Raw genomic sequence first — 27303 nt, forward strand, 5'->3', positions numbered from 1 at the left:
CAAAGTGGAAATCAGAGCAGAAGCTCCATACTCTTGCTGACCCATTCATTCTGTGACTTCAGGGGTCACATATAAGGTCAGTGTTTCTGGTCCCCGCCGGATCCGCACTGCCAGCTGGGATTGGGTTCGAACAGCTTCATAAACATCTTCAGCATTTTGTACCAGCTGCTCCCCAATGGCCAAGATCACATCACCTGGCCGCAGACCAGCCCTATGGCAAAAGATGGACAAAGAGAAAGGAGGGAGTAGATAGCCCAATTCAAGGACACATGCATACCTCCTCCATCCCACCTCACGGTGCAGTCTCTCCCTCACCGGTGTGCGGGGGAGTCCAGGATGACTTTATGGATGAGCACACCATGTTGAACATCAGGAAAGCTTGGTTCACGAAGCTGTAGTTCAGCAAGGATGCTGAAAGGACACAGATCACCCTGTTAACCACACCAAAGTGTTCTCCCCATTCTGGGTCCACCTAAAATCTCTCAGCAACACACTGAAAACTGTATGGCAGGGAATGCACAGGGTACTGCAGACACTTTTTGCCTTCTAATAGTTAAGAAGCAGGACATGTACAGAAAATGTACCTAACTGACATAATGTTATGTCAGTAACACCAATGTCATTCTAGAATCTTAAGAGAAGTTTTAAGAAGTAAGTAGAATTTAAGCTGAACCTATTATGATGGGCTGGATATTTAATTATATAAAACAAGAACAACACAAATAAAAACCTGGAGGAGGAAATCAGGTTGGCTGAAATAGAGTATATTCATGTAAGAAACCAGGTATGGAAAATGGAAAATGGCCCCTAATACCAGGTTAATAGATTGAACGTTTTATTTTATTTTATTTTTTGGAGTAGTGTAGGCATTTTTTTTATTGATTTTAATTTATTGTGTTTACATAGATTCTAGTGTTGCCCCGAATGCATCCTAGATTGAACGTTTTAAATCAAAGCAGCAATAGGATGAAAACAATCTGGTGGCAACTGTGCAAAATGGAGTGGAGTTAAGAAAGTCAAGAGACAAAAGAGGTCGGTTTCTCTGATAGCTCCAAATGTGAGGCAATTCACCACAGATAAAAATAGAATGAGAAAAGAGCTCAAAAGAAGTGCCATTTGCCCACCAATGGGGAAACTGATGGTCCTACTTGTCACTACCTCTAAAATTCATACCTGGGAGTCAGGGTCAACATCATCACCCCAATGTAGCGGCGCTGAGACCCACTGATTCCAAACCAGGAATCTGTGATAAAGAGACAAATGAGCTCCACCCAGTTACATCCTTCCTTCCCCATTCTCTCCTCCCAATAGACCCTTCTCCAACAATAAATGCCCCTCCCACCACTTAAAGGAATCCCTTTCCCCCCTAAGCCAGCTCACTCTTCTTTTCCCCACGGTTCAGAAATTCTCGAAGGCGATCAGAAGGGATAGCAAAGGAGATTCCAGCTGTGACCTTCATGGTATTCACTCCGATCACCTCCCCATCCTGCAGGGACAGAGCCCACTATTCCCTAGCCCAAACAAATAGTGGGAGGTCGGGGTACCTGAACAAGAATAGCAGGGAGTGTGGGGCAATTGGGGAGATCTGGTTGATTCTGGGAAACAGCTAACAAGGGACTGTTCAGAAACTTGACCAAAATTCATTGAATTAGGGAAAAGCCCATCCCTTCCCACACTGACCTGGGACAGGGATTCTTGGAAAGAAAAATGTCCTACTCACCAGGTTAACCAGGGGACCTCCAGAATTTCCAAACTGCAGGACAAGGAGAAAATATGGAAGAGATCCAGGGACTCTATGCCTGAGGGCATACCAGGATGTAGGGGTTTTCTCCAAATTCTCTCCTATCACACAGCCCATGAATGAGTGGTCACATTTTTATAGCCCAACCTCTACATACACGGATGGGCAAAAGTAAGTTTACAGTTGTAATACTAATAATACAATAAACTGTGCTTTATGTACTCACAACTGTACACCTACTTTTGCCCACTCCTGTATCATTATCTATCACATTCGGTGCCCGCACCACAAAGCTTCTCCCCATCCCCCCAACCTATTGTCATTTCTCCCATATTAGTACGCACATCAATAGCTGCATCAGTCTGAATGTATTCCACGTTGGTTTGGGGGAGGCCCAGGTCTTTGGCTGCACGCTGAGCAGAGCTGACGATGCCGGATGTGATCGTGTTCTGCAGCGCAAAAGGACTTCCCATGGCAACAACAAACTCCCCTTGCCTGACATCAGCGGAGCGCCCCAGGGGCAATGTGGGAAGAGGTTCCTAAAGGAGATTGGGTACAGAGGACCTGTTATCTAGAGATGCAAGTAAAATCACAATCCCAACCAGACCTGGTTTGCCCGGACCCTTACCTTGGTCTGAATCCTCAGCGTGGCGATATCTGTCACGGGATCCACAGCTGTGACCACGGCTTCATACGTGTCGCCGCTAAGCAGTCTCACACGGACTCGGCGCCGATCAGCCACCACGTGGGCGTTGGTAACGATAAGCCCGTCCGCAGCCACCACGAATCCTGAGCCATTCGAGATAGGGACTTCGCGACCCGAAAAAGGGTGCCTGGAATGGGGAAAGCAAGTATGTGAGGTCAGACTCCTGCTCGCCCGCCCTCTAGCCCGTGACTTTGGTGCCTTTTGGTCTACCCCACCGTTACCGGCCCAGGATCTCGATATAAACCACCGCAGGTGCGGTCTTCTCCACCACGTCTGCGATGAAGTTGTACTGGCTCCGGGGAGAGGAGGGTGGCGAGCCAAGAACAGAGGCAAGGACGGCTGGGGGACCCCGCCCCCCGCCCCACAACAACAGCAGCACTGCCCCCCCAGCGCCCAGTGCCACCGCCAGCCACACGCGCGGACGGGCTCCAGGGGTCCCTGAGTCCTCCTGGTTCTGAGGATCTGGAGTTCCCGTAGTCAGCTGTGCTCGGTAATCCGAAGTCCCCGACGTCAGACATGTTCGTGGTGCAGGAACCCCCACAGAGAACCGGGTCCGAAGACTTGGGGTCCCATAAGTCACTCGGGCCCGAGGGTCGGGAGTTCCTGACGTCAGCAAGGCCCGGAGGTCAGGGGTCAACAAGGGTGCCTTCCCCCAACGAGCTCCCCCCAAAGCCCGCCATCCCCGAAGGCTCCAGCCTGCACCGCGCCCCGCCCTCAGCGCAGCCATCAGCTCCGCCTCGGCTGCCTCGTCGCCCGCCCTACAGAGGCGGCGCTCTGGACGTGAGGTGGTGGACTGCGGGATGCGGGGCACGCTGGTACTTGAAGTCCTCCAAAAGTGCACGCCGGGACCAATATTCCGGAAGACCAACCCCGCCCCCGCCACGCGAATGCCGGGACTTGTGGTCCGGGCGGGACACGAACTCTGAGGTGGCCCAAGAGCCCGCGAAGCATGCTGGGGTTGCTAGCCTTTCCAGGGCGCCTCAGGATCTCGGGTCTTGGCACACTGGGCTTACACCCAGAGACTCCGTCTTCCCAGGATCCCCTGCGGCGGGTCGCGAAGATGGCTGCGGCGGCGGCGGCCGGACACCCCTAAGGCAAGCGTGATGGAGCCTCCCCCGGCGCCGGGGCCGGAGCGTCTCTTTGACTCGCACCGGTAAGAGCTCCCGACTGGGAGAGGCCGGCTCCCGCGTCCACTCGGCCTTCGGCGCCCGATCACTCCGCCTCTCGCCCCCAGGCTCCCGGGTGACGGCTTCCTGCTCCTCGCGCTGCTGCTCTACGCGCCCGTCGGGTTCTGCCTCCTCGTCCTGCGCCTCTTTCTTGGGATCCACGTCTTCCTAGTCAGCTGCGCGCTGCCAGACAGCGTCCTTCGCAGGTTCCGACGGGGCTCTCTGGGAGGGTCAGGGCTGGGTACGGGCCGAGGCGGTGCAGTCACTACTGCCTGCCTCCCTCCCCAGGTTCGTGGTGCGGATCATGTGTGCGGTGCTGGGGCTCGTAGCCCGGCAGGAGGACTCCAGACTTCGGGATCACAGCGTCCGAGTCCTCATTTCAAACCACGTGACGCCTTTCGACCACAACATAGTCAACCTGCTCACCAGCTGCAGCACTGTGAGTTGGCGGCGAAGCCGAGAGCGCCACGAGCAGTTCTCTAGGGCTTAGCTCAAGGCTGCCCGCTGGTTTTCCCCTGAAGACCACGAAATACTGAGCCTTGCCTCTAACCCTGCTTCTATACCCCATATGTCCGTTTTATCGCTCCCCAACATTCTTTTCTTGCTCTCTTCCCTGTTCCCAGCCTCTACTCAATAGTCCCCCCAGCTTTGTGTGCTGGTCTCGGGGCTTCATGGAGATGGATGGGCGGGGGGAGTTGGTGGAGTCACTCAAGAGATTCTGTGCTTCCACGAGGCTTCCCCCCACCCCTCTGCTGCTGTTCCCCGAGGAAGAGGCCACCAATGGCCGGGCGGGGCTCCTGCGCTTCAGGTGGGTGAACACAGGTATTGGTCTCCACATGCATAAATGGTCAGGCTTGGGGGCCTATAGGTTTTCACCGTCTTCAGCCCTAACCCTTCCATTCCTAGTCCATTTCCTTTCTGTCCACTTATGGTTCCCTCCTGCCCTCCTCCACCCCATCCCTTTATTCCCCATTTCTCTACTTGGGAAATTTGACAGTTTCCTGTTTTAAGTCAGTTGTGAGCTGCTGACTGGGCTGGCTGGAATCCCATTCTGTTCTCTCTTCCTTTTTCTAGTTCCTGGCCATTTTCTATCCAGGATGTGGTACAGCCTATTACCCTTCGAGTCCAGAGACCCCTAGTCTCTGTGGTGAGTGTATGCTGGACAGGGAATCTTTGGGGCTTGGGCAGAGGTTTCCCACTCCTGGCCCTGGCTTGGATCTCACTTCTGCCTTCCTCTCAGACAGTGTCAGATGCCTCCTGGGTCTCAGAACTGCTGTGGTCACTTTTCGTCCCCTTCACGGTGTATCAAGTAAGGTATTAACTGGCCTCAGTTTTTGGTGCTGGGAAAGGCTCATCTCGAGGTCAAGAAAGTAGTTGGCTCTGCCCTGTTCATTTGCAGATCTTTTAATATCAAGGTTCCACAGAAGTAAAACAAAATATTTACTTTCTTTACTCTCACCACCACTGTCCCATGAAAAGAGGTATCAAAGTACGGAAATAGTGACAGCTTCTATCTCTGGTGCCCCCAACACAGCTCTGCATTGTTTTTTGCAGGTGGCTCCGTCCTGTTCCTCGCCAGCTGGGGGAGGGGAATGAGGAGTTTGCCCTCCGTGTACAGCAGGTGGTAGGGTACACAGGCAGGGTGGAGGTGGGGTCTTTCCTTTGGTGGAAGGAAAGGAAGGCTTGAGACCTTGACACTCCCAGCCTCCCAATTCTCCCTAGCTGGTGGCCAAAGAATTGGGCCAGACGGGGACACGACTCACTCCAGCAGACAAAGCAGAGCACATAAAGCGACAAAGGCATCCCAGATTGCGTCCCCAGTCAGGTGTGTAGTCTCTGTATACAAAGTTTTGGGGGTTTTTTTCCAGCCTATTGTGATTTCCTCCCTGTTCCTATGCTAGTCAGCTTTTCCTTCCTCCTCATTCTCCACTCACCATATTTCGGATTTTTTTTTTCAGCCCAGTCTTCTTTCCCTCCCTCCCCTGGCCCTTCTCCTGATGTGCAGCTGGCAACTCTGGCTCAGAGAGTCAAGGAAGTTTTACCCCATGTGCCACTGGGCGTCATCCAGAGAGACCTGGGTATGGGAAAGGGTAGCCTCACATAGGAAGACAGGCACAGAGAGGAAAAGTGGGTGGTGAGGGGAAAGGTGAGGAGGGAGACAGATCCCTTCCCCTCTTTTCCCCTCTCACCAGCCAGGACTGGATGTGTAGACTTGACCATCACCAATCTACTTGAGGGAGCTGTAGCTTTCATACCTGAAGACATCACTGAGGGGACCCAGTCCCTTCCCACAGTCTCTGCTCCCAAGGTGAGAACCAGCAAATGGTCAAATCCAAGACTAGGGGTGGGATAGGACAGTCTACATACTCCCTATCCCTAATGTCTCTTTTTTGATCCTGAGACCCTAGCACAATGCCTCTCTTGCAAAGTAGGCATTCGATGCGTGTTTAATGATGATGACTTCGCAAGTCCTCTGACATTGTGATCACCTCAGTTTCTCAGCTCTGGCCCGGTGACCCCTCAGCCCACAGCCCTAACATTTGCCAAGTCCTCCTGGGCCCGACAGGAAAGTCTACAGGAGCGCAAGGAGGCACTGTATGAATATGCAAGAAGGTGAGGGACTTAGAGGACAATGGGTAGGAAGGGGCAGGTTGAAGAAGGGAGCTAATTATGGAGCTAATATGGCAAAGTCCACACAATGTCTTCTCCCTATGTCCTACAGGAGATTCACAGAAAGACAGGCCCAGGAGGCTGACTGAGCACAGGATGGCATCCAGAGCCCAGGACAGAGAATGAGGGCAGCCCTCACCCAACTCACAACAGGCTGGATGGGTGGGGCATTGGGGCTTCCCCCAATATCACATTAAATTCAGGGTTTTCACTCAAGGTCTCTGTTGCCTCTCTGGTTCTAAAAAGCCCCCTGGGTAGGTTCCTTTTCCCTCACTTGGGGGGAATGGGGATTAGTTTCCCTTGTAGGTTTGTGGGAGATAGTCGGAATGGAACTATCTGAAATCACCTTGTGTCAGAGATGAGTGATATGAACTGTAACTGAACTGAAAACCCAATAACTGGACATAACTGGGGTGTTCAGCCCAGGTTTATGAAGAAAGCTGCAAAACTACAAGTCCCAGGATGCATGTTGTCTGTAGAGTTCATACATGCTCAGTGTGGTAGCTGGAGTCTGTTTTCCATAGGCTCCTAACTGGGTTAAATAAGGTGGAGCAAATGGCTCCACCCCAAAAGCAGTCTAGAATTGTATTTGAGCCAAGCCCCAGGGTGGAGCCGGAACTTACCTTTGTACTTCATGCCGGTCAAGGTTGGTGGTAACTGGCTGCTGGTTCTGGAACTGGCTGCCATCCTGACACGTCTCAGCTGCAAGCAGGTTTGAATTTAGGATCCTTGTGGCCCTACTCCCTGGCTCTTGTCCCTCTCTTATTCTTTATCCTTTTCCCTTGGAGTTCTTCTCATACAGTCTCACATAATTCCTACTGCCCCTGAGACCCCTGTGTTAGTCAAAGGATTTTTACTACCTGACTGTAGGGTAGTAATCCAGTTTTGATAGTCTCTCAGAGATTCAAGTCTCCACTGTTTCCTGGCAGACAAGAAATGTGGGGAAGAATGGACCCCAGTACAGTATCAGATGAGGGTACAGGTTAGGGGTCAGGGCTGAGGTGGGAGGATGGTATGAGGCCTTAATGACTGCCCTGCCTTCTGTAGGTCCTGTCAGTGAGCCACCATGGCCTCTCAGCATCTTGGGCCTGCAGAAGAGCCTGGCCTGAACCCTGGGGAGTCTGAACTGGCTGTGAACCCTTTTGATGGGCTCCCCTTCTCTTCCCGCTACTACGAACTGCTTGAGCAGCGCAGAGCTTTGCCCATCTGGGCTTCTCGCTTTATCTTCTTGGAGCAATTGGAGAGTAGCCCCAGTGGAGTGGTGCTGGTGTCTGGAGAGCCTGGCTCTGGCAAGAGCACCCAGGTTGGGGGGTGGGGATTCTGGGAGTGGACCAATGGAGGGGCTAGGGAACTGGCTCTTCCCTCAGCTAGGGGGATTGGGCTCCCAGTGGTTATAGGGCAGGTAGGCAAAGGGAGTCGAGTTAGACTGGCCCCATGGTGGTGAAGGACCAGGGTTCTCCCCCCAGATAAGGAGAAATTAAACTGGCCATAGCCCTCCTAACACTTCTGACTGAAATCTTGTGTTTTGCTGACTGGTTCCCCTATCCCAGATCCCTCAGTGGTGTGCAGAGTTTGCGCTGGCCAGGGGCTTCCAGAGGAGCCGGGTAACTGTCACTCAGCCCCACCCTCTGGCAGCCCTGAGCCTGGCCCTGCAGGTTGCTGATGAGATGGACCTGACCCTGGGTCATGAAGTTGGATACAGCATCCCACAGGAGGACTGCACTGGGCCCCACACCCTGCTCAGGTGAGGCCTCTGCAGGTCTGATTCAAATCGAATTCACTCAACAGAAACATACACAGTCCTCTGACATCTCACCATACCCTCTCAGCCCAGCTCACCTTTGAAATCATTCATTATTCAATGCTAAATTAAGCTCTTTAGCCCCAGCCTGGACCTCAAACATCCCTCCTCACAAAAGTCTCACTTTCCCAGCTGGAGTACAACTTCTGAACAAAGTGTCATCAGTCAATGAGATTGTGGGTCCCTGTGAAGGGTCCTTAGGCTCAGGAATTCAGTCACGGTCTTTTTCTGACTTTTAACTATCAAAATCTAGAACCCCTGGGAGAAGCTCTCCTGGGTTTCTGGAGCTAGTCAGTGTCCACCCTGACTCTTCTGCCCACTGTCAATGTCAACAGGTTTTGCTGGGACAGGCTGCTTCTTCAGGAGGTGGCCTCGACCCGGGGCACTGGAGCCTGGGATGTGCTGGTGCTGGATGAGGTTCAGGAGCGGTCAGTGGCTTCAGATTTGCTACAGGGATTGCTGCGAGGTGCCAGGCTGGGAAACCTTCCAGGTGACCCCAGAGTGGTCGTGGTTGCTGACCTAGCCCTTGAACCCAAGCTCCAAGCCTTCTGGGGCAATCCTCCTAGTGTGCATATTCCCAGAGGACCTGGCAAGTGTCCCACTCCCATCTACAGGGACATTGTCCCTACTGATCGAGTGGAAGCTGCCTGCCAAGCTGTGCTTGAATTGTGTCGAAAGGATGTTCCAGGAGACGTGCTAGTATACCTGCCCAGTGAGGAGGTGAAAAAAACAGCCACCTTCCTGTCCTGGGGGGAGTGGGAGCACTGCTTGTTAGGAGCACTGGAATTGTATTCACCCTCTATTGGGGTCTTAAGGAAAAAGTCAAGGATTTCAGGACAAAGAGGTCTATCTTTTTTTATTCTGTCTAGTGCAGAGATCTGTAGTTCAGTGAATTCCTGAAATTATAACACCCCCAACTTTTATGAGTATGTGAATTTTTTCAGAGTGAAGGATCATAGCTTTCATCAGTTTTCAAAGGGGTCTATAACCCAAAAAAGGTGAGAACTGCCCTAACACCCCAACCCTCTCCTCAGGAAATTTCCCTGTGCTGTGAATCCTTGTCCAGGGAGGTAGGCACCTTGGCTACCCAAGGGCCTGCACCACGAGTGCTGCCCCTTCACCCCGGCCATGGTCAAGCTGTTCAGGCTGTGTACGAGGACATAGACTCAAGTTCCCGAAAGGTTGTGGTCACTCACTGGCTAGCTGACTTCTCCTTCTCCCTCCCTTCCGTTCGACATGTCATTGACTCAGGACTGGAGCTTCGAAGTGTGAGTGACAGAGATGATGGGGTGTGGGAGCTAAAGATATATAAACAGCCCACTCTGATCTGTCTTGGCCTTGGTTGGGGGGCGGTGACAGGTGTACAATCCTCAGATCCGAGCCGAATCCCAAGTGTTGAGGCCAATCAGCAAGTGTCAGGCAGAGGCAAGACAACTGCGGGCAAGAGGGGCCCCTCCAGGTAAGAGCCTTTGCCCTCAGGCCCTGGCCGGTTGGCTCAGTGGTAGAGCGTCAGCCTGGCGTGCAGAAGTCCCGGGTTCCATTCCCGGCCAGGGCACACAGGAGAGGCGCCCATCTGCTTCTCCACCCCTCCCCCTCTCCTTCCTCTCTGTCTCTCTCTTCCCCTCCCGCAGCAGTGAGGCTCCATTGGAGCAAAGATGGCCCGGGCACTGGGGATGGCTCCTTGGCCTCTGCCCCAGGCGCTAGAGCGGCTCTGGTCGCGACAGAGCGACGCCCCAGAGGGGCAGAGCATCGCCCCCTGGTGGGCAGAGCGTCGCCCCCTGGTGGGCGTGCCGGGTGGATCCCCGTCGGGCGCATGCGGGAGTCTGTCTGACTGTCTATCCCCATTTCCAGCTTCAGAAAAATACAAAAAAAAAAAAAAAAAAAAAAAAGAGCCTTTGCCCTCACTGAGATCAACCATGAAAGAGACACCAACACAAGCCCTGAGAAATCTACAGTGGTCTTCTTTCCCAGGTCTTTCTCCCCTCAGGGTCCTGCCTTTGCCTGTACCCTAAGTCCTTCCAAGAATTAGAAGCTCCCCTGTTGCCCCAACCCAGGGTGTGTGAGGAGAGTCTGAGCCCCCTGGTATTACTGCTAAAGAGAAGACAGATTGCAGAGCCAGGAGAGTGTCACTTCCTGGACCGACCTGGTGAGCACCCCTGCTGCCTACGTCCTGCTGTCTGATCACCCATCTCTGAGACTCTCTGCCCTACAAGCCGTGTTTCCTCACCAGCTCCAGAAGCACTGATGCAAGCCCTGGAAGATTTAGACTATCTGGCAGCCCTGGATGATAATGGGGACCTGTCAGACCTGGGTGTCATCCTGTCAGAGTTCCCCCTGCCCCCCGAGTTGGCCAAAGCCTTGCTGGCCTCCTGCGAGTTTGACTGTGTGGATGAGATGCTCACCCTCGCTGCCATGCTCACTGGTATAACTCACCTCTCTCCCTGGTTCTTTGGGCTACGTCAGACCTTCCCCTAGGTGTTTGCTGCTCCAAAGGCTAGCCCTTTCCCCTGTGCTCTGTTCCCAGTTCCTGCAGAACCAAGTGTAATCAGTTTTCCCTCTCCTGCCTCTTTTGCTTTTTCCTTCTTCTGGTTCTTCCTCTCAACATGCTTAAATCTCTCCTGTTAGTACTAAAACTATACCCCTTTTACTCAATTCTATACTCCCCTTCAGCTAGACAGTATAATCTCTACCCTATTCCATCTGGTGTATTCCTCACCCACCGCATTCCAGTTTTAGGCCCACCACAACACTGAGACAGCCTTCAGCTCTCCAGTGACCTCCCAAGAACCTAATCCATTGAACACTTGAGCCCTTATTCAGGAGCTTCTTTTAACACCTGGATGCAATCACTCCCACCTTGAAACTGCCCTGGCTATGCTTCTGTGATGGCTCCTCATGGCTTTTATTCTACCTCGCTGGCCATTCCTTTAACCTCTTACTTGGGCTATTCATCTTCTGCTTGTCCACTGTAAGTTGGATCTCAAGGTTTTCTATTCTTGTCCCTTTTGTCTTCTCACTCCCTGAACTCTCTAAGCAAGTTCATCCGTACCCATGGTCTGAAGGGCCACCTTCACACTTAAAATCTCTAAATACTGTATTGCCCTGTCAGTACCGTTCTTCTGAATCTTAGACTTACAGATCTGACACCTGATGGACATTTCTACCAGAAAAGTCCACAGTACTTCAGCCTAGAACTAAATTTGAGCAGTTTCTTTCTTTTTTTTTTTTTTTTTTTTTTTTTTGATAGAGACAGAGTGAGAGCGACAAGAGAGGGACAGATAGGGACAGACAGACAGAAGGGAGAGAGAAAAGCATCAATTCTTTGTTGTGGCAGCTTAGTTGTTCATTGATTGCTTTCTCATATGTGCCTTGACCAGAGGGCTACAGCAGAACGAGTGATCCCTTGCTCAAGCCAGTGACCTTGGGCTCAAGCCAGCAATCTTGGGCTTCAAATCAGCGACCTTTGACCTCAAGCCAGTGACCATAGCAGGCGTCCCCAAACTATGGCCTGCGGGCCACATGTGGCCCCCTGAGGCTACTTATCCGGCCCCCCTCCGCACTTCCGGAAGGGGCACCTCTTTCATTGGTGGTCAGTAAGAGGAGCACTGTATGTGGCGGCCCTCCAATGGTCTGAGGGACAGTGAACTGGCCCCCTGTGTAAAAAGTTTGGGGACCCCTGCTGGGTCATGTCTATGATCCTACGCTCAAGCCGGCGACCTCTGGATTTCAAACCTGGGTCCTCCGCATCCCAGTCCAATGCTCTGTTCACTGTGCCACCGCCTGTACAGGCTGAGCAGTTTCTTAAACAACCTCACCGTAACCACCACAAAATCATACCATCATCTCTGCAGTTCCTTTACCATCACTCTAGACTAATCTGTCTCTGGGTTCTTTCATTTTTATCTCCTAAAGTTTGTTTTTAATTCATCTACTCTTCTCCACACTCACTGCCAGTGCCAGTATCAGGTTCCATCACTGTACAGCTGGATTCCTTCAGAACCTCCTAATTAGTCATGTGACCTTCAAACACATAAATTCTCTTGCTTAAAAACTTTTCTTCAATAGCTATTCTTTACTTTTCAGACAGAATATGAACTCATTTGCCCAGCACATCTAGCCTCCCATGACCTGGCCCATACCTACCTGCCCAGCTTTCTCTCCTGTAACTATGCCATGCTTACCATTCCATCCACCCATACTAGACACTTGGCAGTTCTCCAAACATGGCATGCTACTGACGTGTTCCCACAGTCCAGACCCCTCTCTCTACCAGTTCTCCAGTGAGCTAATTCCTACTCAAACTTCAAATGCTGGCCTATGTACCAATTGTGCTCATCAAGTTTGCATACTTGTTAGTCTATCCAACCAGACTCCTTGAGGACAGATACTGTCTTTTATCTTTAATGTCTAATAAAGTACCTAATACCTAGAAGTTATCAATGTCTGTTGAATTAAGTTCCCAAAGTGACATTTCTACCTTTTCACCACTCCACTTGTACTGCTATTCTTATTCCCCAAAACAACCTTCCTCTCTTCTGCCTCCAGCTGCCCCTGGATTTACCTGTCCTCCACTCTGTGCAGAAGAGGCTGCCTTGCGTCGGGCCTTGGAACATGCAGATGGTGATCACAGTTCTTTGATCCAGGTGTATGAAGCTTTTATACAGAGTGAGTGTCCCACTCTGCATCCTCTTATACAGTTGCAGATTTTCCAAAGGGGAAATGGTGTGCAACCAGCTGACAAGAGTTCTATGCCCAGGAAGAAGAGGCCCTTTGGCCAAGGGTTGGGTTCTTGCAGGGATATCAAGGACTTTAGTTGTAGCTGGTCCCTTTCTTCTCCTAGGTGGAACAGACAAGGCTTGGTGCCAGGCTCGGGGTCTAAACTGGGCAGCACTGTGCCAAGCCCAGAAACTTAGAGGAGAACTCCTAGAACTTATGCTACGAATTGAACTTCCCTTGTCCCAACCAGCCTTTGGCTCTGAGAAGAATCGCAGAGACCTTCAGAAAGCACTGGTGTCTGGATACTTCCTGAAGGTTAGGGGGGTCACAGAGTTGGGGTCATAAAAGGAGCAGAAGGCAGAAAGACCAAAGATTGGTATCCCACCTCTGAAATTGGGGTCCAGGTGGCCATTCAAAGGATTCTTTAGAACCAGGAAAACTTCTTTTGAGGCTTTGGGGTACAAGAAGCTATGGAAATGCCATATGGTACTGTAGGATCTATAACATATAGAGGTAATCCTTTACTTTTAAAACTCTCACCACCCTTACTAGTTCTTTCTCAGCCCCCTTTACTTTTTTCAACTGTCTGCCTCTAACTTATTTCTTAAATATCTTTTCCTTTCAACAAGGTGGCCCAAGACACAGATGGGACTGGAAATTACCTGCTCCTAACCCATAAGCATGTGGCCCAGCTCTCCCCGTACTGCTGCTACCGAAGCCGCCGGGCTCCAGCCAGGCCCCCACCCTGGGTGCTCTACCATAGTTTCTCCATTTCCAAAGACAACTGCCTTTCCATTGTTTCTGAGATTCAGCCACAGATGTGAGTTCCCTGAAACTCCTCCTACACTGCCCATTCTTCCTGGGGCCAAAATTATGGCTTGGGAGTTAGAGAGGCTTAAGAAGATGAGACAATCATAGTGGTCTGCAGTAACATCATTTGAGAAGACAGGGTTTGTGAAAGTGATAGTGAGAAGTATAAAAATCTGCTTTGTAAGAAAATATACAGAAATTGTCTAATAATTATGACTCTCTCTGTCAGGCTGGTGGAGTTGGCTCCTCCATACTTCCTGAGTAACCTGCCACCCAGTGAAAGCAGAGATTTCCTGAACAAGCTGAGGGAAGAAATGGCAGATTCTTCAACAGAGAGTGAATCCTCTTCCACCCAAGAGTTTGGAGATCCCTGTGTCCTGCAGTGATCCGCCTAAGGAATGGAGCAGAAGTCATCTCATTGCATTTAATCGTCCCTCAGTCTAGCACCAAGGCAGCCAGCTGGATTTAGAAGTCAAAAGTTTAGGATCCAATATAAATCTTGGAACCTGAGGGTGGGCTGGGGGTGAAGGGAATTGGGTAAACCACAATCTCCATAGAGTAGGACCCTTTCCTTAGCTGCCTTCTATTTATTTGAGAGGGACTAACGTGCCCTTGTATCTATCACCATTTTAAGCCAAACCTACCCTTGTGCTCCCTTTTGAGCCATAAAAGTTTTTTTCTATGGTACCAAATTTGAGTTTGTTTCTTCAGCAGCATATGCATACAACATTCATGAGTTAGAGATGACTCAGTATCAAAGACGCAAGGCCAATGCCTCCAGCGATACCCTTTGCTGGGTTCCCAGCAACTCTGGTTAAGACTGTGCTATGGCTGACTTAGCTGTCACTAACATAGAACATGAGTAGTTTGACTACAGTTGGCTACTAAATATCACATTATTCCTACCTTTAATGAAGGAAGAATAGGGCTGCTATAGGAATCAGAGAAATACCTTGCTTTTCATCCTCATACAGCTTAAATCCTGATCCTTCTTAAACCTCAAAGCTATTGCAATCATCCACAAGTTCTCAATTTTCCATTAAAAAAGCTTCCTAGCAGCCCCTGGCCCACCCACAAGCTCGTCTTTCTAACAACTTCAGGAACATGATGGTTTCCTTTCTTTTTAGCTAGGTACTCCTTCCTCTTTTCTTCTCTTGGAATAACTTTAATATCCTTCATCATTTTGCACATTGCAATGTGTTTGTAGAATTTGGTGGGGAAAAGATTTAACCCTAGAACTATTCCATCCATCTCTACCACTATGTGGATGTCAACTAACTTCCCCCAAGGGCACTTTGCCAGAATTTATTCTCGGTATAGCATTGTTTTGCCTGCAGAGTTCATCTTGCTCCTATCTTCCCAATTTCCCCTACATTACCCACAAGGTCATTGATTTCCTGATCTACACTTCCAACCTTGGAATTACCTTTGATTCTTCTTAGGTCTGTCGCCCAATTATTTGCTAAGTTCTGCTCACCCTAACTCCACTGGGCCCATTAACTTTGTCCACTGCTTCTTCCTCTCTCCTCAATGTCCCAGCAGAATTAGTGTTCCCTGATTTAAACCTCAAAGAGAAGTATCCATCTCCCCTGCCGCCCAGGAACGTTGTGATACTCAAGTGGGAGGATGTAGTCAGCAGTTCGAACACACGTGGAAAACGAGGCTCACAGCAAAGAAATCCTTAGCAATTATTTTACAGAAGGATGAGATGCCCGATGTGGATAAATAACCCTCTGGTTTCTGTCACAGACTCGTTCTCCAGCACCTCTTCCATTACTCCGCGGTCATTGGCGTCTTCCTTCCATCACACCTTTGGTACTGACCCAGCCAGTGCGGGCTGCCCCCATTGCAGCACCACGTTTTACCTACTCTGGTGCTGCAGAACCGCAGTTCCGACCCACCCGCCGAAGACTCCGGAGTCCCTTAGGAAAACCGTTCCCATTGGCCAGCCCGCCCCTTCCCCGCACCTCATTGGCTACCGTGCTGCAGGTCCCGCCCTCAACACCTCGGGTTCCAGCAGCCGCGAAACAACCGAAATGGAAAACCGCGGGAAAGGCCGCGTCTCAGCGTGCCGGGCAAGCAATGCCACGGTGGCCTGGGAGCCCGCGGTGGCCAAGGCGCCTCGACGAGAGCCTCAGGGCCGGTTCCTCCTCACGCGTCGCGCTGCTGCGGGACCACGACGAGAGGGGCCGCAGTCCCCACAGTCCGGGGCCCCGCGCTCCACGCAGCGCCTCGGTCCAGAAAAGCGCTCGGCCGGCCAGGCAGTAGCTCACACCACAGAAGCGAGACCGGACACGGAAGCCACCTTGTTATCCTCAGCCCAGGGCTGCAGGTTCTGCAGCGCGAAGAGTGATGAGTTGTGCAGGCAGAGCGGGTCTGGGGGCAGCGGTGGCCGCAGCGGCCGCGGCAGCGCGTCCTGCTGCAGGTGCAGGAGCAGTCGGCCCGCGCGGTGCCGCTCCGCCTCGCGCTCCTCCGCCGTCTGGCGCCTGGACCGCGGAGATGCGGAGTCAGTGAGGCGGGCCCTGGCCCACCCCGTGCCGCGCCGCCACTTGGCTCTGCGCGCGGTCCCTCCCCGCCCCGCGCCTCGCCTCTCCTCGCCGCCACCTGGCCCTGCCTGCGGTCTCCTCCCACCCCGCGCCTCACCGCCACTTGGTGCGCCGGTTCTGGAACCACGTCTTGACCTGAGCATCAGTCATGCGCAGGGCCTTGGCCAGCGCCGCCCTCTCGGCGGAGGCCAGGTACTTCTGGCGCAGGAAGCGCCGCTCCAGCTCTAGCACCTGCGAACGGGAGAAGGACGTGCGCGGCTTCTTGCGCTTCGGGGGGGTCCGGTTTTGGTAAGGGTGACCGATGCGGCGCGTCCCGGAGAAAGGGGAGAGCGCGGCTGCAGGAAGGAAGGAAGAGCAGGGCAGGGTTTGCTGGGTAGCCCGCGGTGTCCCTGAGAAGAGAGCGCGGCTGCCCAGGCCGCAGAGCGCCTGCGCCCGACCCTTACCGTTGCCCCGGTTTGGCCCCGCATCAGTAGAGGCTTCTAGACAAGAAAGGGCCACGGAAGAAACGGCCCTCCCCCGTGGGGAAGGGAGAATCGTCCCCCCGAGTTCACCCTGCCCTCCCCGCGGTGTGGACAGTGGGCTGCAGAGAAGGGCGCGGGCCTCGATGGTAGCTCCCTTCCCGTCGCCTCTCAGCAGCGGAACCAAGGATACAAGTTGGAAGGGAGTCCCCTGAAATGACCTGGGGGAGGACTACGAAAGGGAACCTGGATTTGGACCCGAAGGATCAAAGATGCGGAAACCCGGTCAATGTGGGACAAGACGCAGGAGGGGCTAAGAAACCTCACCCGTGAGCCGGTCCTTGGCAAAGCGGCGGCCGCCGTCCATCCAAGGGAAAGTGAGTCCAGACAGGCCCCCAGCGCCGCCCAAGCCCGAGGGGCCCGGCACCGCAGGCGCGCCTCCCACGGGCGGCGGCACTGGCAGCGGGCGGTGCGCGGGGACGCGGATCACGCCGCCCGGACCCATGCCGGAGCTGCCGGGGAGTGGGCCCAGCGAGCCGGAGGGGCCGTAACTACAGGCTCCGTGGTATCCACCTGAGAACGCCGCACTCTCCGCATGGCCCTGGCTGGGGCGACCGGGGCCGAGGCTGCTCCCGGGGGTCTCCGGGCAGCTCAGGATCTGATCGATGCCGAAGCTGATAGGTTCGTGGTGCGGGAGGTTGTGCGAGGCTAGCACCGCGGGCTCCATGGGTCCAGGTCAGGGAGGACCGCAAGAGGTTCGGCGGTTGTGGAGGACACCCCAGGCAGCTCCGGAAGCCCAGCGCGGACCGCGCAGGGCGGCGGCCTCAGGGACCGGCGGAACTAGCCGCGGAGGGCCGCGGGGGCCCCCAGGACAGCTTCATCCCAGTGCGCGGGGAGTAGCCGCGCCCATGCCGGCCTCTGCGCGGCGTCGGTGCAAGAACTCGCATCCCGGGGGAGGGCGACCGGCCAGGGTCCCAGGAGCGCCCTTCAGTCTCTGAAGCGCAGATGCGCTCTACGCTGCCGGGGCCTCTGCCCGAGTCCGGGGTGGAGAGGGTTGGCAAGCTCTGGCTGGGGCAGTGACTGACAGGTCTGCCTCGGGTGGGCCGTGGGGGCTGAGGGTAAGAGGGGCGGGGCCCGGCCCGTTAAAGGGGAAGAGACGCCTGTTTGCACCCAGCGAGAAGACGGCGGGCAGGGCTGGTGGGGGTGGGGTGAGGGGGTGGCGCGGGCGTTAGGAACCAGGCTCAGCCCGGGAGGGGCCAGATCATGGGCGGCTGCGCGCTGAGTCAGCAGCCGAGATGCGCACCGCTATTCCGTCGTCGCGGTCCTCCGCCTTTGGGCTTCCTTGCAGGTGCCTCTTCCCTTCCCACCCACCCCCCTTTTCGCCTCCCGATGGGTCCTGCCTGCGAACTCCTGGATTCGTTGTATCCCCCGCCTAAGTGCTTTCGAAGACCAAATCTCGTTGTGGCTTCCTGGATGCGATGGGAAGCGACTGGGGAACGGCGCCGGCGACTTGAAGGCCTGGGAAGAGGACAGGTGTGGGTAGCGATGGCAGAGCGCGTTTGGTGGGCTAGGGCGAGGAACGGAACAACCAGTCTGGGCCAGTGTCCTGGTGCACCTGCTGGCCTCTGCAGTAAGACCTCCTAGCTCCTTTTGGGAGGGCCAGTAATCGGTGCCCTGTGTTTCTCAGAATTCCGATTTTCTCAAATCGGTGTAAAGCAGATCCATGGCTCAACTCAGGCTGGTGTGAGCTTGGGGCTGCCGTTCTGCCCCCGACTGAGGACCACCAATGAGGGACTCAGCCCTTCCACTCTGCGCCTTGGAAATCTGTTCTCACACACTCTCCCCATCCTCCAAAAGCAGGAGGACGAAATCGCCATAAGAGACACGTGGGACCTCACTGAAGCCTTCAGAGGATCCCCGCCGCCTCGTTTCCCACAGACGATTCACCCTACCCAAAAGCAGAAAACTGCCTGGAGCGAGTCGGAGAAGGGAGGTGGGGAAAGACCAAAGTGGCGTGGTGACCTTATGACCTCTGGCCGAGGACCCTGGAGCTAGGAGTGTGTGAACTCTGCGTCCTTCCCCAGGACGGGACCCCTGACCGAGCGGGCCCCTTCTTAGACCCGCCCCTGCCGCCGCCCGGCCCGGTGCAGGCCGCCATAATCAGGTTAGCTGGGTCAGAATTACATTACCTTCCCTGGCCCGCCCCGGCCCCGGGGGGGCCCTGGCGCCTCCAAGCCGGTGAAACTGGGCGCAGTGAGGGGGATGTTCCTACCATCCCGTGGCGGGTTGGCACCAGGCGAACAGCCTGGCCGGCCTCCACACGTGCATGGTGGCCAAAGGGCCCCACCCCACTGTGCCAACCCTTGACCCCACCCCACTCCATGCTAAGTTCCAGGTTGCTCATTACCCCATGGGAGTCAACATGTTTTCTAAGTCTAGTAGATAGATCTTCCTGGGAGCAGGAATCTTCCAGTTGATTCTCCAAGATCCTCTGAAAAAGGCTCTGCCCCTTCTTTTTCCCCAGCAGATGGGCTGGCAGCCTGGTGCCGGGGGCAGGGTGAGGGGTCTTCTCTCTCTAGGGAATGGAGGAATAATATTTGGGCATCTGGGCAGGAAGATAAAGAAGGGGAAAAGGGAGTGGGCTCTCTCCCCACCCAAAGCCACCAGCCCTTTCGTGTTCTGGAAGCCTCCGTCTGAAAGCTGGGGAAAGGAAGCAGTAGGCATTAATATATGACATCCTTCCCCAACCTTGTCCACACTCATCATTCAATTTCTCCAGCCCTTTCCCCACCCTGACAACAGCCCCCTCTGAAAGGGGGCTGGGAGACTTCTGCACATTTGGCTGGTATGTATTTATCTTGATGGAGAAGACAGATATTATCACCTCCCCTAACCCTTCACAGAAGCCCAAGCACCCTTTCTCAGTAACAGAGGGATGGGGCTACTAGGGAGGTATGAAACCCGCTATTCAGGCAAAACCTTCAGAAATAGCATGGCTGGAGCCCCTAAGTGTGAACAGAGATGCTAGGGAGACAGCAAAGGAAATAAAGCCTCCAAAGGGGGCTGGCCTGCAGGTTAGGAGTTTGTCAGTCTCCTTCCACACTCTAGGGGTGGCCCTCTGAGGAGAAGGCGGGCACTAGTATGTCTCCAAACAAGCTGAATAAATCCTGGAATGAATCAATGAAGAAGGAAAAGGGCAGCATGGTATAGACCTGTATACCTGCTTACTGTACCTCCTGCCTTTGGAGTGGCACTGCCACCCCAAGATTGCCCAACTGATCCTTTGAGGACTGTGGCCTCAAACCAGTGGTACATATAGTTTAAAAAAAATTCCAGTGCCCCAGGGCTTTTAGTTCTGTCAGCCACAGTTCTAGGAATTTCTCTGCCTGTCTTCACCTTGCTGATTCCCTAATTCTCTGGAAAGGATGGTTCCTGCTAGTTTATATTGAAGATGGAGGCTCTGGGGTCAGCACCTCCTCCCCATACACAGTGCTTTGGATTCATCTCAACATCACCTACATGTTTGTAGCCCTCCAACTCTTCAAGTTTTCAGCTTCATAAGAAGAGGCCACATTCCCAGTCTGTGCTTTTGTCCTTTCTTTCCTTCCTGCTGTTGGTATCATGTCCTTCCCTTGAGATGGTCCCTATTCCTGTATCATCATTTCTCTCATTAACTTAGTCCACCCTACCCACAACTGTCTTAGGTTGCTATTATCTAGACAAAGTCTTTGCCGACCCTTTATGAAAAAAATTGTTTTCTTTTCCCTTTAAGTGCCTATAACCACTGCCTCCATTTCCTCATTAATTCTTTTACTCCACTGCAAGCTGGCTTCACTACACAGACCCTTTCTCAAACAGCTTCATTGTGCAGTGGCCATTATCTAGGAGTCTGACATGTTTTACACCAACTATTTTTGAAATGTCCCTTCTTTTGGCTTCTGTGTATTGTCTTATTTTCCATCTTTGGACTTTCATAGTGACTGCTTATGTTTTTTCTTCCAATATAGACTGTGAGTATTCTTCAGAGCTCATACTTCAGCTTTCTCTTTCTACATCTGCTCGGGTTTCATCCATTTCAATAGTTCCATCTATTACATTCACCCAGAAAACCTCCATCCCTGGTCTGGCACTTGTGCTCCAGCCCCACTATTCTAGTCAACTCCACCTGCCTTTGCTGCAGCCACCTTAAATCCAACAGGCTGGAAGACAGGCTCCCCTCCCAAAATTCTTACTCATTGTTTCCTATTATGCTTTCCTTTGAAATATTTCATATACAGACCTCCCTTTCCATTTTCACCCAGAAAATTTTGATTGAACACCTACTCTGTACCTGGCACTGGGGAGATATAGGTGTATAAACACAACAGAAAAAAAAGTCCCTGCCACTGAGAAGGTTACATTTTAGTGGGGGAGACAGGTGTAAAACAAGAAAAACACACAGTATATTAAATAATAATAAATGCTAAGAAGAAAATAAAGCAAGGGGGGAAAAAAAAGAAAGAAAAGGAGGGGGAGAAGCAGTGAAAGTATGGGGAGCTGTGATTTATCTAGATTCATCACCAAAGGCCTTGTGGAGCAAAGACCTAAAGGAAAAAAGGAGTCATTTGAACATCCGAGCATTTCAAGTTGGGGACACAGTGGGAGGTATATCACAGTGGGAGGTTCTATATACATCCAGGTATATCTATAGAACACTGAGGGGTCCAGTGTGGCTAGAGAGATTGAGTAACTGCAAGAGACCGTGTAACGTCCTGAAGACCATTGTAAGGACTTTGCCTTTTATTCTGATTAAAAAGGGAAGCTATTGGAAGATTATAAACAAAAGATAAAACACCCACTTTTAAATTTTTATTTTTAACAACTTTTTAAAGGTAAAGCTGACATACAATAAACTGTACATACTTAAAATGTACAATTTGATAGTTTTGATATATGTAGACACCCATGAAACCATCAACACAGTCAAGATAATAAACATTATTAACTCAAAAAACTTTTATTGTATTCTTTTTTATTCATGTTTTACCATAATTACTCTTAGCTGCTGGGATGAGAATAAGCTAAAGAGGGACAACGGTGGAAGCAAAAAAAAAGCAAGCAAAACACTAGAGGACAGGTGATGGCATCTTGGACCAGGGAGGTAAGCAGTGGCTATAGTGAGAACTGGTTGATTAAAAAATCACTTCTCGCCTGACCAGGCAGTGGCACAGTGGATAGAGCGTCAGACTGGGATGCCGAGGACCCAGGTTCGAGACCCCGAGGTTGCCAGCTTGAGTGCAGGCTCATCCGGTTTGAGCAAAAGCTCACCAGCTTGGACCCAAGGTCGCTGGCTCGAGCAAGGGATTACTCGGTCTGCTGTAGCCCCACGGTCAAGGCACATATAAGAAAGCAATCAATGAACAACTAAGGTGTCGCAATGAGCAAGGAAAAACTAATGACTGATGCTTCTCATCTCTCCGTTCCTGCCTGTCTGTCCCTGTCTCTGACTCTCTCTCTGTCTCTGTAAAAAAAATAAAATAAAAAATAAAAAAATTAAAAAAATCACTTCTCCTGCCCTGGCTAAGTAGTTCAGTTGGTTAGAGCTCTATCCCGACATACTAAGGTTGCACTTCCATCCCTAGTCAGGGCACATACAAGAATCAATCAATGGCCTGACCAGGTGGTAGTGCAGTGGGTAGAGCATTGGACTGGGATGCAGAGGATCTAGGTTCAAACCCCCAAGGTCACCAGCTTGAGCACAGCCTCATCCAGCTTGAGTGCAGGGTTGCTGGCTTGAGCTTATGATCATAGACATGACCCCATGTTTGCTGGCTTGAGCCCAAAGGTTGCTGGCTTGAAGCCCAATGTTGCTGGCTTGTGAGCAAGGGGTCACTCAATCACTCTGCAGTAGCCCCAGGGTCAAAGCACATATGAGAAAGCAACCAATGAACAACTAGGTGCTTCAACGAAGAACTGATGCTTCTCATCTCTCTCCTTTCCTGTTCTGTCTCTATCTGTCCCTCTCTTTGTCTCTCTGTCTTTGTCACACACACACACACACACACACACACACAAAACCAATGAATGCATGAATAAGTGGAACAACAAATTGATGTTTCTGTGTCTGTCTCTCTTCCTCTCTCTCTAAAAATCAATAAATTTAAAAAAATCACCTGACCAGGCGGTGGCGCAGTGGATAGAGCGTCGGACTGGGATGCAGAGGACCCAGGTTCGAGACCCTGAGCTCGCCAGCTTGGACCCAATGTCGCTGGCTCGAGCAAGGGGTTACTCAGTCTGTTGAAGGCCCACGGTCAAGGCACATATGAGAAAGCAATCAATGAACAACTAAGGTGATGCAACACGCAATGAAAAAACTAATGATTGATGCTTCTCATCTCTCTCCGTTCCTGTCTGTCTGTCCCTGTCTATCCCTCTCTCTGACTCTCTCTCTGTCTCTGTAAAAATAAAAAATCACTACTCACTACTACTATAACTTCTTGCCACTTATCCACTTCAATTCACTCTGAAGATAAATGAACATAGGATAACCCCTTCTTCAAATGAGTCAACTAGCTCTCTCTGGCCTATTGGCTCGAAGTCCCAATTCCATAAGGCCCTGCTTCTTCTACCTTTTTCACTATACTCTCAAATGCATACCTTGGCCTCCTTCCTGTCCCTCTCTGGCCATTCCCCTCCACTCAGCCTTTCTTTTCTATTTCTACCACACTTCTTAACCCAGCCCCAAGTCTAAATTGTTTCCACACAAAGTCCCATTTCCTTCAGAAAGCCTTTCAGGGTCTCCATTGAGATCTCTCCCTTCTTGAATCTCCAAGTGCACTTGGCATTAATACTTCACAGTATACTTATCCTTGTTTTTTTAATCCTGCTGTATCTAGGGACAGCAGTGTACAAGTTTTCGGGGACCCTGCGTCTTCTCCAAATACGAGTCTGAGCTTATGGTACTGCAGGGGCTCGCTGACTCTGAGTGTCCGTATGCGGTAGTGTCCTAGTCGTCCTCCCCTCCTCCTTCGGCATCTGCTCTGCATTAGTCTGTCCCAGGCCTCCGCAGGCGCCGATGATTAAATCATCATCATTAACGAGGGCCTGCCCCCCTATCCCCGGCGGCGAGGGAAGGATGGGTGTGTGTGTGTGTGTGTGTATGTGATCACAACTCAGTCTCCCGGTCTCTAGGGGTCCCTCCTCCCCGCCACCCTCCCCGAGACTCCGCAAAGCCCCGAAAAACTCCGGCTCTGGAGCTGGGAGAAGGTCCGCCATCGGGATGAAGCTCCGTAATGTCAAGGCGTCAGCCGATGAGAGCGACATTACGAAGAGAGGGCTCTGGAGGGGCTTAAGCCGAGTCGTTGTCATTGGAGCTGAACGACCCTGAGCGGTGGTGGACGGAGATCGCCGGGCCTTTTGGGGTAGGAGAGGGAAATCTTTTCCAGGCTCTAAAAGTTAGTCCCGAGGTCTGGTAGGGTCTATTATGATGATTACTACAGAAGGGCAATGAGACAGGACCCCCCCCTCCCCACAATCCCCCTCCCTTATTATGGATTGCGGAGGGGGAGGGACCACTAGGGCTCAGGTGAGCACACGGGGAGACAGGACATGGGCGGGGCCTTAGAGGGTCAGCAAATCCAAAAAGACCTATGCCCATGTTGCTGGGCGACAAGTCCCGCCCCACAGGCGGCACCGGAAGTGACAGGCCGGGATCAGCCTTTAAGATGGCGTCTCCTCAGGGGGGCCAGATTGCAATCGCGATGAGGCTTCGGAACCAGCTCCAGTCAGTGTACAAGATGGACCCGCTACGGAACGAGGTGCAGGGGCGGCAGGGTTACTGCTGTGGTCGGCTAGTGGTGCAAACTGGGGCCGACTAGAGGACAGGCCGTGGCTGGCCGGGTGCCCAGTGCGCCTGCGCAGAAACGGGTCCAATGCGCCTGCGCGATTGCGGTGGAGTTGCCAAACTCCAAGCTTGGACGCCTGCGTATTGTGCCGCGCACGTCGTGTAGTCTCCCTTGGGAAGGGAAGGTCTGACAAATTCACGTAAAGGGATCCCCGCTGTGCGCGGAGCCCTCTGCTGGGCAGAAGGGTAGTGTCAGACCCCGGGAGCTTATCCTCTGCTGACCGCTCAAGGTGCAGGGGCTTGGCCGTGGGGGCTGATGAAGAGGCGACTCCCAAGCTGGGAAGGCACACGGGTTGGGGTTGGGGTTTAGTTTGGGGTTAGGGTTGGGGAGGGTGATCTGTAACAGAGGGTGTGCCCGCAGGAGGAGGTACGAGTCAAGATCAAAGACTTGAATGAGCACATCGTCTGCTGCCTGTGCGCTGGCTACTTTGTGGATGCCACCACCATCACAGAGTGTCTTCATACTTGTGAGTTCCCTGGTCCCCTGGCTGGTTCTTCCAGGCCCTAGTTGCCACCAAGCTGGCTGTCAGCCTCTGCACTGCCTGCCTCAGCCACCCAGGCACCCCATCCAGCACATGAACCTGTTTCCCAGAGGGCCTGAGAGTCAGCTTTTCTTTTCCTCCAGTCTGCAAGAGTTGTATTGTGAAGTACCTCCAAACCAGCAAGTACTGCCCCATGTGCAATATCAAGATCCACGAGACACAGCCACTGCTCAACCTTAAACTAGACCGGGTCATGCAGGACATCGTGTACAAGCTAGTGCCTGGCTTGCAAGATAGTGAGTGACCAACTTGACTGAGGGGCTTCTAGAGGACTGATGTTGGGTAGCAGCTTGAGGTGACAAGGGTTTTGTTGGGAATCATATAGGTAAAGTGTTTGACAGCCAAAAGGACAGAATGAGGGAGTTAATAGTTTACTGCCCAGTCTACTCCCTTCTAGGTGAAGAGAAACGGATTCGAGAATTCTACCAGTCACGAGGCTTGGACCGAGTCACCCAGCCCGGTGGGGAAGGTATGTCCCTTGGCAACAGGAGGGTAAAGTAAAACCCCAGAGCATTCCTCTTACCCAGTGTTTCTCTCTGGGGGAAAAGGAGCATGGGACTTATGCTATTCTCCTCACTATGTCATTCTCAGAGCCAGCCCTGAGCAATCTCGGCCTCCCCTTCAGTAGCTTCGATCACTCTAAAGCCCACTACTATCGCTATGATGAGCAGCTGAGCCTATGCCTGGAGCGGCTGAGGTGAGGGGCAGGTCATGGGCTGTCCAAAGTGTCAGTCAATGGCCCAGAGCCAGGGAGAAGGTGCATAGTAAGGGAGTGTCTGTTCCCTTGAAGAGAGTATATCATGGCTCTGGATGGGGATGTGGGAAGCTAGGGCTCCCTAATCTGTGTCTTTTTTCCCCCCCAGTTCTGGCAAAGACAAGAATAAAAGCGTCCTGCAGGTGAGAGGGGCTGAGGGAGGGTCTCTCTGAGGAGACTCAATCTCCCCAGGGCCCTTATCTCACACACCTTGTCTTCTTCCTTTTCCTCCACACCCCCAGAACAAATATGTCCGATGTTCTGTTAGAGCTGAGGTTCGTCATCTCCGGAGGGTCCTATGTCATCGCTTAATGCTAAATCCCCAGCATGTGAGTATTCCCACAGTAGGTTTTTCGGGGAGAGGAAGGGGCTACAAAGGGAAGGTGAGAGTTTAGAGTAAAGCAGGTTAGTTCTTGACGGTGCAGGAGAGTTCCTAAAACTGTCCCCACTCCCCTGCTAGGTACAGCTGCTTTTTGACAATGAAGTTCTCCCTGATCACATGACCATGAAGCAGATATGGCTCTCCCACTGGTTCGGCAAGGTGAGTCACATCTAAGGCAGGGGTGGGCTGAGAGGGCCTTTTGGGTAAAAATGCTCCCACTGACTACTTCTTCCCCCTGTTCTTCCCTTAGCCATCCCCTTTGCTTTTACAATACAGTGTGAAAGAGAAGAGGAGGTAGGGGTCAAGCCCCAACCCATCCCTCTCCCCTTCCCTCCCCAGATATTTATGTGAAATTAATTGTGGTTTTATTTTTTGAAATAAAAGCTTTTAAAAAGCACCTCTCTTCTTCCTTCTTGTCCTACCACATACTTATGCTTTGTCCTATGTCCTGCTTCCCTCAGAAATCCTCTTGAGTGTCATCAACAAGGATGTCCCTCAGTGAATGACCAAAGGAGAGGGGTAGAGGACCCTACACATGTAAAACTCAGAAGGTGAGCTAAGTGAAGCTACACCACACACACCAGCTCTTTTTGGTGAAGGGAAATTTTTCTGGAGGGAGCTCTCTCACCGTCCTTGAACATTGCAACATGCTGCAGGCCTGAGTGGAGGTGTCCTAATTCAAGAGTGGTGAGAGTAACGTTTGGGTTGTACAGTGGCCAGTGCCACTGAAGAAGAATGATATTTTAAAAAGAAAAATCCAAAGATTTGCACTATGGGAGGAGTCTAAAACAATTGGGGCACGGGGTACACAAGAATAGTCAGATTTGGAGATGTGGCTATCTCTACAAGATTTAGCAGGTCTTCGGGTACCTGGGTTAGGTGAGCCACATTGTAGAGAGGGAAGTTGAGGAGGAGAGGGAGCTGGTGCCCAGGAGAGCATAGGGAACTCCAAGGAACAAAAGGGAAGCAACAAGACTAGCACTCCACTGAGTAATTTAGCAAACATTCCTTGTCTCTGTCAGCCTGGCCATGAGCACTGGGCTCTGGAAATAAACCCAGCGAGTGTCCCTTCTAACTGGGATAGCCAGAAACTTTCCAACTGGGACAGGAACGGAGAGGCTGGAGGCCT

The 27303-nt window shown here is 52.2% G+C and overlaps 5 protein-coding genes across 7 annotated transcripts; 3 read left to right on the plus strand and 2 right to left on the minus strand.

The window, feature by feature from the left end:
- Window positions 1–39: 39 nt before the first annotated feature.
- Window positions 40–3189, minus strand: HTRA2 (HtrA serine peptidase 2). The gene is made up of 8 exons (XM_066377913.1): window positions 2669–3189; window positions 2370–2574; window positions 2086–2280; window positions 1721–1753; window positions 1381–1486; window positions 1174–1243; window positions 316–411; window positions 40–211 (listed from the first exon to the last, which is right to left on the minus strand). Exons 1-8 carry the CDS (start codon window positions 3172–3174, stop codon window positions 46–48), a joined length of 1377 nt encoding a protein of 458 aa, XP_066234010.1. The 5' UTR covers window positions 3175–3189; the 3' UTR covers window positions 40–45.
- Window positions 3190–3502: 313 nt separating this feature from the next.
- Window positions 3503–6499, plus strand: AUP1 (AUP1 lipid droplet regulating VLDL assembly factor). The gene is made up of 12 exons (XM_066377909.1): window positions 3503–3600; window positions 3682–3819; window positions 3902–4052; window positions 4237–4421; window positions 4688–4760; window positions 4854–4927; window positions 5168–5234; window positions 5336–5438; window positions 5572–5691; window positions 5806–5921; window positions 6108–6226; window positions 6336–6499. The coding sequence occupies exons 1-12, from the start codon at window positions 3551–3553 to the stop codon at window positions 6370–6372; spliced, it is 1233 nt and encodes a 410-aa protein (XP_066234006.1). The 5' UTR covers window positions 3503–3550; the 3' UTR covers window positions 6373–6499.
- Window positions 6500–6633: 134 nt separating this feature from the next.
- Window positions 6634–14283, plus strand: DQX1 (DEAQ-box RNA dependent ATPase 1). 3 transcript variants are annotated; one of them, XM_066377908.1, is made up of 12 exons: window positions 6634–6995; window positions 7331–7586; window positions 7834–8027; window positions 8420–8804; window positions 9119–9352; window positions 9459–9543; window positions 10072–10230; window positions 10315–10506; window positions 12630–12749; window positions 12925–13115; window positions 13430–13620; window positions 13840–14270. In XM_066377908.1, exons 2-12 carry the CDS (start codon window positions 7350–7352, stop codon window positions 13994–13996), a joined length of 2145 nt encoding a protein of 714 aa, XP_066234005.1. In that variant the 5' UTR covers window positions 6634–6995; window positions 7331–7349; the 3' UTR covers window positions 13997–14270. The 3 variants fall into 3 exon arrangements, with proteins under 3 accessions (XP_066234005.1, XP_066234003.1, XP_066234002.1); XM_066377906.1 differs by having other exon boundaries at window positions 9119–9543; window positions 10139–10230; XM_066377905.1 differs by lacking the exon at window positions 6634–6995 and having other exon boundaries at window positions 7327–7586; window positions 9444–9543; window positions 13840–14283.
- Window positions 14284–15306: 1023 nt separating this feature from the next.
- Window positions 15307–17626, minus strand: TLX2 (T cell leukemia homeobox 2). Its single transcript, XM_066372364.1, has 3 exons — window positions 16942–17626; window positions 16254–16491; window positions 15307–16096 (listed from the first exon to the last, which is right to left on the minus strand). Exons 1-3 carry the CDS (start codon window positions 17339–17341, stop codon window positions 15880–15882), a joined length of 855 nt encoding a protein of 284 aa, XP_066228461.1. The 5' UTR covers window positions 17342–17626; the 3' UTR covers window positions 15307–15879.
- A 6658-nt stretch (window positions 17627–24284) lies between these two features.
- On the plus strand, window positions 24285–26571 carry PCGF1 (polycomb group ring finger 1). The gene is made up of 9 exons (XM_066372365.1): window positions 24285–24410; window positions 24858–24963; window positions 25122–25274; window positions 25436–25507; window positions 25630–25735; window positions 25902–25935; window positions 26035–26121; window positions 26253–26333; window positions 26425–26571. The coding sequence occupies exons 1-9, from the start codon at window positions 24318–24320 to the stop codon at window positions 26470–26472; spliced, it is 780 nt and encodes a 259-aa protein (XP_066228462.1). The 5' UTR covers window positions 24285–24317; the 3' UTR covers window positions 26473–26571.
- The last annotated feature ends 732 nt before the right edge of the window (window positions 26572–27303 follow it).

Source organism: Saccopteryx leptura, chromosome 3 (assembly GCF_036850995.1).
Source record: "Saccopteryx leptura isolate mSacLep1 chromosome 3, mSacLep1_pri_phased_curated, whole genome shotgun sequence".
NCBI lineage: Eukaryota > Metazoa > Chordata > Mammalia > Chiroptera > Emballonuridae > Saccopteryx > Saccopteryx leptura.